At 45.2% G+C, this 13,740-nt stretch overlaps 1 protein-coding gene across 3 annotated transcripts in view; it reads left to right on the top strand.

Moving 5' to 3' along the window:
• STXBP5 (syntaxin binding protein 5) overlaps positions 1-13,496 on the top strand; it is a 181,957-nt gene extending 168,461 nt beyond the window's left edge. For all 3 annotated transcript variants that reach the window (XM_075554419.1, XM_075554420.1, XM_075554421.1), the window contains 3 exons: positions 5,570-5,681; positions 10,922-11,142; positions 12,390-13,496. In XM_075554419.1, coding sequence (XP_075410534.1) covers positions 5,570-5,681; positions 10,922-11,142; positions 12,390-12,431 — 375 coding nt within the window. In that variant the 3' untranslated portion in view covers positions 12,432-13,496. The remainder of the gene's footprint in view (positions 1-5,569; positions 5,682-10,921; positions 11,143-12,389) is intronic.
• The last annotated feature ends 244 nt before the right edge of the window (positions 13,497-13,740 follow it).

The raw sequence follows: 13,740 nt of genomic DNA, 5'->3' as shown, positions 1-13,740 counted from the left end.
GATCGTGTTTTTCCCGGCATCATAAATCATATGGTTTTCTGATTCAGAATGGCAAATGCCTATTTATTTCAGCTCATTAATACCTAGGATATTGACAGGCATGCCATTTCATTTTTGACCACTTCCAATTTTCCTAAATTTCATGCTTTTCACCTTCCAAGTTCCAAGTATCACAAGATTTCTGCAGATGTTTCTCTTTACCTTGAGTCATGCCCCATTAGCGGCTCCCTGGTAGGGGAGATACCACAGCCCGACGCTGGTTTTCCCAGGGCGAGGCTTGTCCACTGCACCGCAGACATGCTGGCTCCGCAATTTCTCCAAATGTGGGAAACACATCTGTGTGATTTGTGGCAGTCTCTGTTTGTACCACGCAGCCACCCCCAACTTTAAAATCTCCAGTGTACATTTGGATCAATACTTTTTCCCTGGGTCCCTAAGGTTCCAAGTTAAATCACTGCTTTTTATGGGAAAATTTTCCTTTCATGTTTTTCACCATAAAATGTGTCATCTAAGGAAATAAAATGGGTAATTGAATATATCCATAACTCATTTTAATTTGAAATGCCTAATTCAACCTATTGAGATGTGTGCATTTCATTCATCGTGTTGAGTGCATCAGTTAATTCTTCTCACCGGTCAGTTCTTGGTCTTACTCCTTTTGTAGTACACCGGTCAGTTCTTGGTCTTACTCCTTTTGTAGTACACCGGTCAGTTCTCGGTCTTGCTCCTTTTGCAGTACACCGGTCAGTTCTTGGTTTTACTCCTTTTGTAGTACACCGGTCAGTTCTTGGTCTTACTCCTTTTGTAGTACACCGGTCAGTTCTCGGTCTTGCTCCTTTTGCAGTACACCGGTCAGTTCTTGGTTTTACTCCTTTTGTAGTACACCGGTCAGTTCTCTGTCTTACTCCTTTTGTAGTACACCAGTCAGTTCTCTGTCTTACTCCTTTTGTAGTACACCGGTCAGTTCTTGGTCTTACTCCTTTTGTAGTACACCAGTCAGTTCTCTGTCTTACTCCTTTTGCAGTACACCGGTCAGTTCTTGGTTTTACTCCTTTTGTAGTACACCGGTCAGTTCTTGGTCTTACTCCTTTTGTAGTACACCGGTCAGTTCTCGGTCTTACTCCTTTTGTAGTACACCGGTCAGTTCTCTGTCCTACTCCTTTTGCAGTACACCGGTCAGTTCTTGGTCTTGCTCCTTTTGTAGTACACCGGTCAGTTCTTGGTCTTACTCCTTTTGTAGTACACCGGTCAGTTCTTGGTCTTACTCCTTTTGTAGTACACCAGTCAGTTCTCTGTCTTACTCCTTTTGCAGTACACCGGTCAGTTCTTGGTTTTACTCCTTTTGTAGTACACCGGTCAGTTCTTGGTCTTGCTCCTTTTGTAGTACACCGGTCAGTTCTCGGTCTTACTCCTTTTGTAGTACACCGGTCAGTTCTTGGTCTTGCTCCTTTTGTAGTACACCGGTCAGTTCTTGGTCTTGCTCCTTTTGTAGTACACCGGTCAGTTCTTGGTCTTGCTCCTTTTGTAGTACACCGGTCAGTTCTCGGTCTTACTCCTTTTGTAGTACACCGGTCAGTTCTTGGTCTTGCTCCTTTTGTAGTACACCGGTCAGTTCTTGGTCTTGCTCCTTTTGTAGTACACCGGTCAGTTCTCGGTCTTACTCCTTTTGTAGTACACCGGTCAGTTCTCTGTCTTACTCCTTTTGTAGTACACCGGTCAGTTCTCTGTCTTACTGCTTTTGTAGTACACCGGTCAGTTCTCTGTCTTACTGCTTTTGTAGTACACCGGTCAGTTCTTGGTCTTACTCCTTTTGTAGTACACCGGTCAGTTCTCTGTCTTACTGCTTTTGTAGTACACCGGTCAGTTCTCTGTCTTACTGCTTTTGTAGTACACCGGTCAGTTCTCTGTCTTACTGCTTTTGTAGTACACCGGTCAGTTCTTGGTCTTACTCCTTTTGTAGTACACCGGTCAGTTCTCTGTCTTACTGCTTTTGTAGTACACCGGTCAGTTCTTGGTCTTACTCCTTTTGTAGTACACCGGTCAGTTCTCTGTCTTACTCCTTTTGTAGTACACCGGTCAGTTCTCTGTCTTACTCCTTTTGTAGTACACCGGTCAGTTCTCTGTCTTACTGCTTTTGTAGTACACCGGTCAGTTCTTGGTCTTACTCCTTTTGTAGTACACCGGTCAGTTCTCTGTCTTACTCCTTTTGTAGTACACCGGTCAGTTCTCTGTCTTACTCCTTTTGTAGTACACCGGTCAGTTCTCTGTCTTACTCCTTTTGTAGTACACCGGTCAGTTCTTGGTCTTACTCCTTTTGTAGTACACCGGTCAGTTCTCGGTCTTACTCCTTTTGTAGTACACCGGTCAGTTCTCTGTCTTACTCCTTTTGTAGTACACCGGTCAGTTCTCTGTCTTACTCCTTTTGTAGTACACCGGTCAGTTCTTGGTCTTACTCCTTTTGTAGTACACCGGTCAGTTCTTGGTCTTACTCCTTTTGTAGTACACCGGTCAGTTCTTGGTCTTGCTCCTTTTGTAGTACACCGGTCAGTTCTCTGTCTTACTCCTTTTGTAGTACACCGGTCAGTTCTTGGTCTTGCTCCTTTTGTAGTACACCGGTCAGTTCTCTGTCTTACTCCTTTTGTAGTACACCGGTCAGTTCTCTGTCTTACTCCTTTTGTAGTACACCGGTCAGTTCTCTGTCTTACTCCTTTTGTAGTACACCGGTCAGTTCTTGGTCTTACTCCTTTTGCAGTACACCGGTCAGTTCTTGGTCTTGCTCCTTTTGTAGTACACCGGTCAGTTCTCTGTCTTACTCCTTTTGTAGTACACCGGTCAGTTCTTGGTCTTACTCCTTTTGTAGTACACCGGTCAGTTCTCGGTCTTGCTCCTTTTGTAGTACACCGGTCAGTTCTCGGTCTTACTCCTTTTGTAGTACACCGGTCAGTTCTCGGTCTTACTCCTTTTGTAGTACACCGGTCAGTTCTCTGTCTTACTCCTTTTGTAGTACACCGGTCAGTTCTCTGTCTTACTCCTTTTGTAGTACACCGGTCAGTTCTCTGTCTTACTCCTTTTGTAGTACACCGGTCAGTTCTTGGTCTTGCTCCTTTTGTAGTACACCGGTCAGTTCTCTGTCTTACTCCTTTTGTAGTACACCGGTCAGTTCTCTGTCTTACTCCTTTTGTAGTACACCGGTCAGTTCTCTGTCTTACTCCTTTTGTAGTACACTGGTCAGTTCTCTGTCTTACTCCTTTTGTAGTACACCGGTCAGTTCTTGGTCTTACTCCTTTTGCAGTACACCGGTCAGTTCTTGGTCTTGCTCCTTTTGTAGTACACCGGTCAGTTCTCTGTCTTACTCCTTTTGTAGTACACCGGTCAGTTCTCTGTCTTACTCCTTTTGTAGTACACCGGTCAGTTCTCTGTCTTACTCCTTTTGTAGTACACCGGTCAGTTCTCTGTCTTACTCCTTTTGTAGTACACCGGTCAGTTCTCTGTCTTACTCCTTTTGTAGTACACCGGTCAGTTCTTGGTCTTACTCCTTTTGTAGTACACCGGTCAGTTCTCTGTCTTACTCCTTTTGTAGTACACCGGTCAGTTCTCTGTCTTACTCCTTTTGTAGTACACCGGTCAGTTCTCTGTCTTACTCCTTTTGTAGTACACCGGTCAGTTCTTGGTCTTACTCCTTTTGTAGTACACCGGTCAGTTCTCTGTCTTACTCCTTTTGTAGTACACCGGTCAGTTCTCTGTCTTACTCCTTTTGCAGTACACCGGTCAGTTCTCTGTCTTACTCCTTTTGTAGTACACCGGTCAGTTCTTGGTCTTACTCCTTTTGTAGTACACCGGTCAGTTCTCTGTCTTACTCCTTTTGTAGTACACCGGTCAGTTCTCTGTCTTACTCCTTTTGTAGTACACCGGTCAGTTCTTGGTCTTGCTCCTTTTGTAGTACACCGGTCAGTTCTTGGTCTTGCTCCTTTTGTAGTACACCGGTCAGTTCTTGGTCTTGCTCCTTTTGTAGTACACCGGTCAGTTCTCGGTCTTGCTCCTTTTGTAGTACAAGTGCACAGGAGCTGCGGCAAACTCCTGATTCAAAGTGAGCAATCCGACTAGTCCATTTCATCTCACAGATGCCCTTTTCATTGTGACAACTTCAGTTTTCCTCGCATCTGCGTTGTACATCCCAACCTCCAATTATGAGTAGATGTGTGTAGCTGTTTCTTCTCATTTTGAGTCGTGCCCCATCAGCAAATGAAGCTCCCAGAGGGTTTCTTCCTGCAGGCTTTACTCCATCCGGGTCAATATGGTGGACTCCACCTTGAGAAGCCAGCACCTCCTCAGTCATGTTTGAGCACCTTCTGACCTAAATGGCTCATCTTCTGGCACTCTCTCGACGGTGCTCTGCTTCTGTTTATTAGGTTTTCAGGATCTGACAGTGTTTCATGCTATGCGTAAGGTCCTCAGTGACTAATCCCTCTGAAGCGATTCCTCCCTCCTCCGCCCCCCTCCCATCTGTTCTTAGTCTAGAAGCTCTGCCAACACCTGTTGACTTAGGTGGCCCTGCTGGTATTTGAAAATACTAGGAAGGTAGCTTCCAGCATCACAGCAAGACCGAAGCCACCACAGTACATGAAACTGACAGGCAAGTGGTGGATAGAAGATTAAGGAGACAAAATTGAACTCGAATTAGATATTGTAGAAGGAAAGATTAGAGAAATTGAAATCAAAGTAATAGAACATGTAAATATTAAATTTAGAGGCAAATTGAGCAGTTAAAATTCCTGTATTGGGAAAAAAATGATGACTTTCACCTTACAAACTGTAGGAAACTGAAAACAAATTAAACTCAAGGAAAAAAATTAAATGAGTGACAAAGCAAATAAGTATAAGGTAGGGAAATACCAGTGAAACCACAAACTCATTCTGAGGGAAGATCAATAAAATTAATGAGGTTCCAAAGAAAAGAAGCAAGCCCGAAGAGCAAGCAGCAAATTGGTGAGCATAGTCGTACCCATTGTGTCGAGTTGATTCCCACTTACTTCAACCCCATAGAGGATTTCTGAGACTGTAAATCCTTAAGAGCTCAGGCAGCCTCAACTTTTTCCCGTGGGGCTGCTGGTGTGTTTAAGCTGCCAACCCAGTGCCTACCTAGCAGCGCCACCAAACCAGACAAACAAACAGACCAAACTCAGCCATCAGCTGGATCTCCACTCAGCAACCTTCTAGGCCAGGGTACACTGCCTCTCTCCGATCGTAACACTGTGCTGGAGTAGAAGCCCCTTCTTTCTCCGGAGCAGCAGCTGGTGGTTTCGAACTGCTCGCCTTGTTAGCAGCCCAGTGTGTACACTACACCACCAGGGCTCCTCCCAGTACCACAGAGCTCCTCAGTTCATTCCTAAGCACGAAGGGGTTGTGTACTAGGCCTGGTCATTTAGAATGAGCTCCTTAAAAGCTTGTGACTCGTAACAGGTAAGGTCATCAGTTTAACTTTCGTTGTTTACAGTGCTGGCTTTCTGAGTTCTTGTTTTGATTCCCTGGAATTTTAACAGTTTTCCTTTTTTCCCCCCTGATTTTTAAGGAAATGCTGGGTGAACTCTTCACTCCTGTAGAAACACCTGAAGCACCCAATAGGGGCTTCTTTAAAGGCCTGTTTGGAGGTGGCGCACAGTCTCTTGACAGAGAAGAACTATGTAAGTGGATGTATTTCCTTTAGAGGTTCTATCAGTGAAACAGAAACTTTGAAGCCATATAACGTTTCCTTACATGTGTAGATGAGCATACTCTTGTCCTCTGTAGTGTACTATGAACATATTCATGTTTTAGCAAAATATTTAAAATTATTTTCCATCATTCTCTTTCAAAGCAGGGTCATATATTGAATAGGGAACTAACATGGATTAATTAGCTTCATATGGCTGAATTCACAACTAGAAATTAATCATTTAGAAAGTACTTGCTTTCTTTTATTCAGGGGTATCTTCATTATTATTTAAGTTCTGTAACTGCCTTTAATTGGTGACCTTGCCTTTGTTTATTTTTACTTAAATATTATGTTTCAGATCTTGCACAGTTACTCTACTGTGCTAGAAAGTTATTCAGGATAGCACGACCTGACTCGTTTGCTACCTTCTATGGAATTGGCACAAACTAGTAATTGGGTTTGAAAGAACTATTCAATGCATGTTTGACCCTTTTTCCAAATAGGAGCTATTGGCACTTGTTGAGTTTAGGGATTTTGGGGGTGTTTTTTTTTTTTACCAACCACCCTTTTTTTATTTATACCGAAATGTGTTTTACTGAATAAAAGCTGTAATTAAATAGAAACAAGTAGCAGTGGAGTTTAATTTTAAAAGTACATTCGATGATTACTCCACAGTGTTAATTCCGTTGAATGAAGACTGCTTTTCAGGCCCTGGGATGAGATAGTTCGGAAGGACATACACATTGAGGCCGAGAGATAAAGCTGCATCAGATTTTATAAAGTACACATACAACCAGATACACTTAGACATATTTGATTCTTAAATAGCTCCGAGAGTCCGGAAGTCCGGGGGAAAATGAGGAGCTGATACCAAGGACTCAAGTAGAAAGAAAATGATGATGGCAACATATGTACAAATGTACTTGATAAAATTATGTATGGAGTATTTTAAGAGTTGTAAGGACCCTGATAAAAATGATTTATTTAAAAAAATAATAGAGGCAGGGAGGAAAAAAAAGTCTCAAAGAGCTAATAGTAAAAGGCAGCAACCCCCCAGAAGAAGCCAGGAACTCCACGTGGTGACCTGGAGCTCTGCACTCTTACTGCAGCAGGAGTCTGAGCTCAGGGTGCCTGCCTCTCAGACCAGGCACCGGAGGGAACGAGATCCTGATCGACAACTCCATGTTTGCAGGGACCCCAAAGGTCTGCGGGATGGAAGGAAACCAAATGCACAGACATACCGCTCAGCTCAGTTTCTCTGATCAAACTCTCCAACAGCCATCCAGTCTGTGCCAGACCACAAGAGCCACTTAAAGCCACTGAGTCACTGGACTGGGCAGCATGGCCAAAGATACTTCGACACTCATTGGAAAAGTAACAGATGCCTACACTGAATGACTATAAAGAGCGAACTGAAGTGCCCCATCTAATAAGGAAAGCCCCAGGGTAGCTTCCTTGTGGGTAGAGCGGTTGCATAAGACTGTGCAGGAACCCATGGGCCTTAAAGACAAAACGTGAGACCACTTGGCTTGTGAGGTTCCTGGTGTGCAGTCATGCCTGGTAGTGGAAGATGCGTAGAGCAGGGGACTCCAATGTGGAGCCCTGGGAGTGCCAGGCAGTTCTCACACAGCACTGAAGAATGTTCACGAAGTCTGAGAAGGAGGCAATGACATGGAAGTAGGATTTGGGGAGACCAGCAGGAGCCATTCACAGAACTAAGTCATCTCCCGTCACCTGCGTGTTGTCGGGTCGGCAGAGGCGGGATCCCTGAGCTGTCATCAAAGGAAATGTTGGTGTTTGGGTAAGTGACCAGGCAAATTGAGAGGAAGAGGCAGCTTATCTACAGCTTTTCAAGACTGAAGCCAAAAACTGAATAAACACTTCATCTGCTTTTTCTCTTTGATCCTATGTGTGGGATTTTTAACAGTGAAACAAAGTGTGGAGTAAATCAGTCAGATCTATGGGAGGTCGTTTACTTCCCTTTCATGTGAGTTGTTCTTCAGTTTTTTCATGACTTATGTACATGGGTATTGGATGCCCATTGGCCGTGAGTCCTGCTGTATGAGCTAGTGGAGACAAGAATGGTAATGTGCAGCACTGTGCTTTCGTGTGTCAGAAGATTGCAAAAGGGAAAAAAAAAACAAACATATGGCTCTCTCTTCCCCGTGACCCTTCTGTAAGGGGATGTCCAGTTGCCACAGATGGGCTTTAGGTCCCCACTCCACGCTCCCCCTCATTCACAATGATATGGTTTTTTTTTGTTCTTTGATGCCTGATACCTGATCCCATCGACACCTCGTGATCACACAGGCTGGTGTGCTTCATCCATGTAGGCTTTGTTGCTTCTGAGCTAGATGGCCACTTGTTTATCTTCAAGCCTTTAAGACCCCAGATACTATATCTTTTGATAGCCGGGCACCCTCAGCTTTCTTCACCACGTTTGCTTAGGCACCTGCTTTGTCTTCACCGATCATGTTGGGAAAGTGAGCATCATGGAATGCCAGTTTAATAGAACAAAGTGTTCTTGCATTGAGGGAGTACTTGAGTGGAGGCCCAATATCTATTTGCTACCTTAATGCTAAACCTATCAATAGATACATATAGATCTATTTCCCATCATCATATATAAATATATTTGACTATGTACATGCCTCCATTTAGACCTCTATAAATGCCCTTTGCCTCCTAGTTCTCTCCTCTATTTCCTTTTACTTTCCTCTTGTCCCACTATCATGCTCAACCTTCATTTGGGTTCCAGTAATTCTTCTAGGTTATATTGCCCTTGAGAAAGGTCTACCAGGCTTCCTATACCCTCTGAGCCACTGATTTTGGATCACTTGTTGTTCCCTTGTTCCTAGGTTTGTTAACACCCATTACTTTTCCCCCACATCCCCCCTTCCATGTTCTCCCCAGGGACCATCGGTCCTGTTGTTTTCTCTTCCAGATTGTTCTTCCTGCCTGGCTTATCTAGGTAGACCTGCAGAGATAATAATATGCACAAAAACAAGATAGAGCAAAACAAAGCAACAAAATAAAACAACAACAAAAGAACCAATGGCCAAAAAAAGAAAAACCTATAAATAGTTCAAGGTCTGTTTGTTGACTGTTAGGAGTGTTTTCTAATCGAGTCAGATTGGGTGTCATGCTCTGGCCCCCAAATCTATTTTTGGTATTCCCTCGGGAGTTCCTTGCACTGTCTGTTGTGTTGAACGTTCTTACTGATTTGCCTTGGGGTCGGATCGGGTGCATTTCCCGCACTGTGTCTCCAGTGTTGTCCCCTGTATAGGACTATGGGTCAGTGAGGATGTCGTGTTTCATTGTGGGGCCAGCCATATGGTCTTCTCTCTGCATTGACTACTCTGAGTGGGAATGTCACCCTCAAGGCTTGGTGTGCCAGGATGTGCTCCACTCTCTCCTCCTCCCCCTTCATTTACTCCCGTGTGCTCTGATCAGACATGTCCCTCTTCCTGAGCTGTAGCTTCAGTGCTGCCCTCTAAAGTAAATTCTTCTGGGAAGAGGGTGGCTATCCACGTAGTTCGGATTGGGGCTGGCCCTGCAGACCTCTCAACTGGTTCCCTGCTTCATCCTAATGAAATGTTAACACAAAGAAGAAGAAGAAACTATACATAGATAAAGAGGCAGTTGTGCGAATACAATAAGGGAATATTGCTTGTTTTAAAACCAGGAAAGTGTGTGTCTGGGTTGTATCCTCCCTTCATACTTATCCAATCTGTATTCTGAGAAGATCAGAGAAGCTGGACTATATGAAGAACATGACATGAGGTTTGGAGGAAGGATTGTTAACGACCTTCCACATGCAGATGACAACCTTGCTTGCTGAAAGTGAAGAGAACCTGAAACACTTGCTGATGAGTTACAATGCACTATAAAGAAAACCAAAATCCTTATAACTGGGCCAATGGGTAACATCATGATCAATGGGGGAAAGGTTGAAATTGCCACAGATTTCATATTGCTTGGAACCAAAATAAATGCTCATGGAAGTAGCCATCAAGAGATCAAAGAACTCACTGCATTGGGTGAATCTACTGCAATCTCTTTATACTGTTTAAAAGCAAGGATGTTACCTCAAGGGCTGAAGTGGGCCAGACCCAAGCCATAATATTTTCAATCACCTCAAACGCATGTGAAAGTTGGACACTGAATAAGAGAAACTGAAGAATTGCTGCCTTTAAATGATGTAACTGGAGAAGAATATTGAAAGTACCATGGACAGCCAAAAGGGCAAACAGCTCTGTGCTGGATGAAGTACAGGCAGAATGCTCCTTTGAAGCACGTGTGGTGAGGCTTCGGGCACATTCTTGTAACATGGTGTCTGGAGTGACCAGTGCCTGGAAAAGAACATCAGGCTTGGGGAAGTAGAAGGGCAACAAAAAAGAGGAAGGTCCTCAACAAAATAGGTATGTACAGAGGCTGCCTTGAAGGACTCCAGCCTAGGAACAATGGTGAGGCCAGCACAGGACCAGGCAGCTTTGCATTCCGTTGCACACAGGGTTGCCCTGAGTCAAAACAAACTCCATCGCCCCGACAACATCAGTAGGAATCCGCTCAATGGCAGTGAGTTTGGTTTGTTTTTCCTCAACAGTACAATTTCCTGCAGCCATTGGGAGTAACATTTTCACTCTTCCATGATTGAAATTGCATGCTAATGTGAATACAGCACAAGAATATGACCCCCCCTTTCCGTGCTGGTAGCACTCCCATAAACATGGCGAATGTTCCTCAAACCTGCTGCACGTTCTGTACGAAGTGTGGCAAGCACCAACCCCACAGAGTGACCCCGTACTAGATTCTCTGTCCCCAGGGAGAGCGGTGGTATGACAGGAAGCAGAGTGGCCATGGTGGACAGACTAAGCCATTTTCCGGAAGAAGGCTAACACGACAGAGAAGATTGTGCTGAGGCTTGAGTGTGCTGAGGCCCAAGTGCAGATCTAATAGAATGTTGGCTGTTATGCGATGCAAGCATTTTGAACTGGGAGGATATAAGAAGAGAAAGGGCCAGGTGATCCAGTTCTGAGCTTCATCATGGTTTATTGACAAAAAGGTCAAATTTTAATGTTACATACCAAAAAAACAAACATGATGCAGCGAAACATAAACATTGTAATCACCTTGCAGCAGGAGCTCATATCTTAATGATAGGTAGTAGGAGTTGGTGTGAGTGGAGATTTCACCTTCCAAGCTATTCCTCTTTGGTTTCTCCCTCAGTTGGCGAATCGTCCTCAGGCAAGGCGTCTCGGAGTCTCGCACAGCATATCCCTGGACCCGGCGGCATTGAGGGGGTGAAAGGAGCAGCATCCGGAGTCGTGGGTGAATTGGCACGAGCCAGGTTGGCACTGGATGAAAGAGGGCAGAAGCTTAGTGACCTGGAGGAGAGAACCGCCGCCATGCTCTCCAGTGCAGACTCCTTCTCCAAACACGCCCACGAGGTAAGGGCCCAACTGTGTGGAAGCAGACGCTCCCAGAGGCAGCTTTCTGTTCTTTCCCGATGACTTGGGACTCTTCAGGGCTGCTTTGCACAGTTGCACACTCCTGATCGTTGCCAGCAGGAGGCGCTGTTGGGCTACTCCGTGGCTTTTGCTGTCGGTACCAGAGTGTATCAATATCAAGCCCTTTCACCTTCAGGCACCCTGTACACAGAGCCAGCAGCTTTGCCAGTAACTTGTTGGGGGATGCAGTGGGGATCCTTCATTGTCCGAGACCTGGTATCTGCTGAGCTATATTTCCATTAGTCTTTGGTGTGTCTGGAACTGCCCTGCGGGTTTCCAAGATGAACCCTTTACAGGAATAGAAAGCATTAGCAACCCCTCTTCCCTTCCACCCGTGCGCCCCCCACCCCCCCACCCTGAAGTGACTAGTGATTTCAAACTGCCGACCTTTCAGTTAGCCACTCAATGTGTGTAACCAGTACTGCTTGGTGAGCTGTTTGAAACCACCACCTGCTCCCTGGGAGAAAGATGAGGCTTTCCATTCCCATAAAGAGGGGGATTCAGCCCTGTCCTATGGGGGCATGTGTGTCATGCAATGCCTGGCTCATAGTAGGTGACAGGTAAAATTTTAAATGCCAGTACTCATCTTCTGTTTACCCTTCCATTCCCAGGTTCTTTATGCATTCTTTTTCAATTCAAATGAAAACCAACCACCCAGACCCAGTCCTGTCAAGTCAGTTTAGACTCGGGCTAGCCCACAAGGATCAGATAAGCCTGCCCTCCCGAGGGTTTTTAATGGCTGCCATCGTGCAGAAAAGTGGATCCCAAGACCCCCTTCCATAGATAGCATCGCCAGGGCATTTCCCACCCCCAGCATTTCCTCCGTCAGCTAAGCACAAGCCCTCTGCACCACCAGGCACCTTTAGTGAACTGAAAGGCAGCTCACTGGTAGGGTCTTAAGTCACTGGGAATGCTCACTGAGCCAAGAGTCAGTTATGTCTCATCTCCAAGAAAGATGAGGGAGGACCTTCCAGCTGGGTCCTGAATGGCCATGGTCAGTTTGCCTCCAGATGCGCCTGTTCTTCCTGGTGGCTTTCAGTGTAAATTGATCTGAAGTCAACAGTGGCATCATCCTGCAGCACATTTCAGAGCGACAGACATTGATCCATATGGAAAGTCGCTATACTCTGTACCTACTGTTCAAGCATTTCAACGTTTTCCTTGTTTTTTTCTTCCCTCCCCATTAGATGATGTTGAAATACAAAGATAAGAAGTGGTACCAGTTCTGAGAACCAGAATCCAACCCAAGTCCACGTCAGCCGGAAGGAAAACACGTTTTCCTTTTTTTCTTTCATTACTTCATTTGGGAAAGGTCACATGGAAGGGATGTTCATCACTGGATTCTCCTCTCTCCTAGCACAATCATGCACTATTTTTACCTCAGTCACGTCGCTGTCACTGAGGAGTGTTCACATGCGCGCGTGCACACATACACATGCACACACACACTCCACCTGGGATGTGTGGTGCGTGCCAGCTACGAGGTGGCAGTCTGGGAGCTAAGCCGGCCCTACAGGACAGCTGAAGAGACTCAGGGCGGCGTTCAGGAGATGGGAGACTCTTCCCAGATCGTTCCTGTATTAAGCTTGCGTATGCCCAAAGGGTTGCGCCGTGGTCCCGGCCATCAGTGTTGGACCTCTTTGGGGGAGAGGCAATAAGTCAGACGTTCGGGAGCAAGTGCAGTCACACACGACGTGTCTCTGACCCGGGCTCCGTTACCAACAGCTGTCTTGGACTTCCCTCCTTGAGCTGACTGGCCGTCGGCTTCAGTCGTGAAAAAGACACAACAGATTTGTTACCATATCTTTAGACAGATAAGCTGAATGAATGGTGGGCTTTAAATAATAAAACATACACATTGTCGACTTGTGTATGGGCTACTCTTGGATTCTCTTTATTGCATACTTGTGTTTAGTCCGTATTTTGTTAAAAGCAAAACAAGGCGATCAATCACTTTTCATTGAGAAGAAAAGTGCAGAGCATGACTGAGCTGCTCATCATCCTGAGAGTTTCCATGGCTCCGTGGTGGGGAAGTCAGAACAAGCACGGGAAGACCCTCCATTGTGGTGAGGAGAATGAGTGCTTCGGTGCCCCTTGTCCTCATGCTCATTCATTCAGCTTCAAGGTGGACCTGACCGAAATCGTTGTGGTTAAATTTGTAGAACTGTTGAAATTAGCTAAGGTTTTTGTTTTGTTTTGTTCTTGTTTTTGTTCTTCATTTATGCTTGAATTTTTATAAAATGTTTAACCGACTGTACCTTTGCATTATTTAATTAAAATTGCTTAAAAAACATGTTTCCTTCTTTCCATCAAATGCTCAGCTCCCTTTTTCCAACGCCCTTTCTTGCTACGAGTCCCAGTCCGCTCGGGTGATGGGCCGATTGCACCGGAGTGCCATGCTGGTGCACGGGAACGCATCCGTTGTCATTGACTATCTAAGAGTCTAGTCCGCTGACCTACACCATCTCTTCTGTAGAAATAGACTCTCGATCACTACCTGTCCTTGTAAGATTTTTAAAAGGCCAAAAGGCAGCCACA

This window comes from Tenrec ecaudatus, chromosome 7, assembly GCF_050624435.1.
Source record: "Tenrec ecaudatus isolate mTenEca1 chromosome 7, mTenEca1.hap1, whole genome shotgun sequence".
Lineage (NCBI taxonomy): Eukaryota > Metazoa > Chordata > Mammalia > Afrosoricida > Tenrecidae > Tenrec > Tenrec ecaudatus.
The sequence above is the reverse complement of the archived record's forward strand: the minus strand, read 5'-3'. Positions and strand labels throughout refer to the sequence as shown.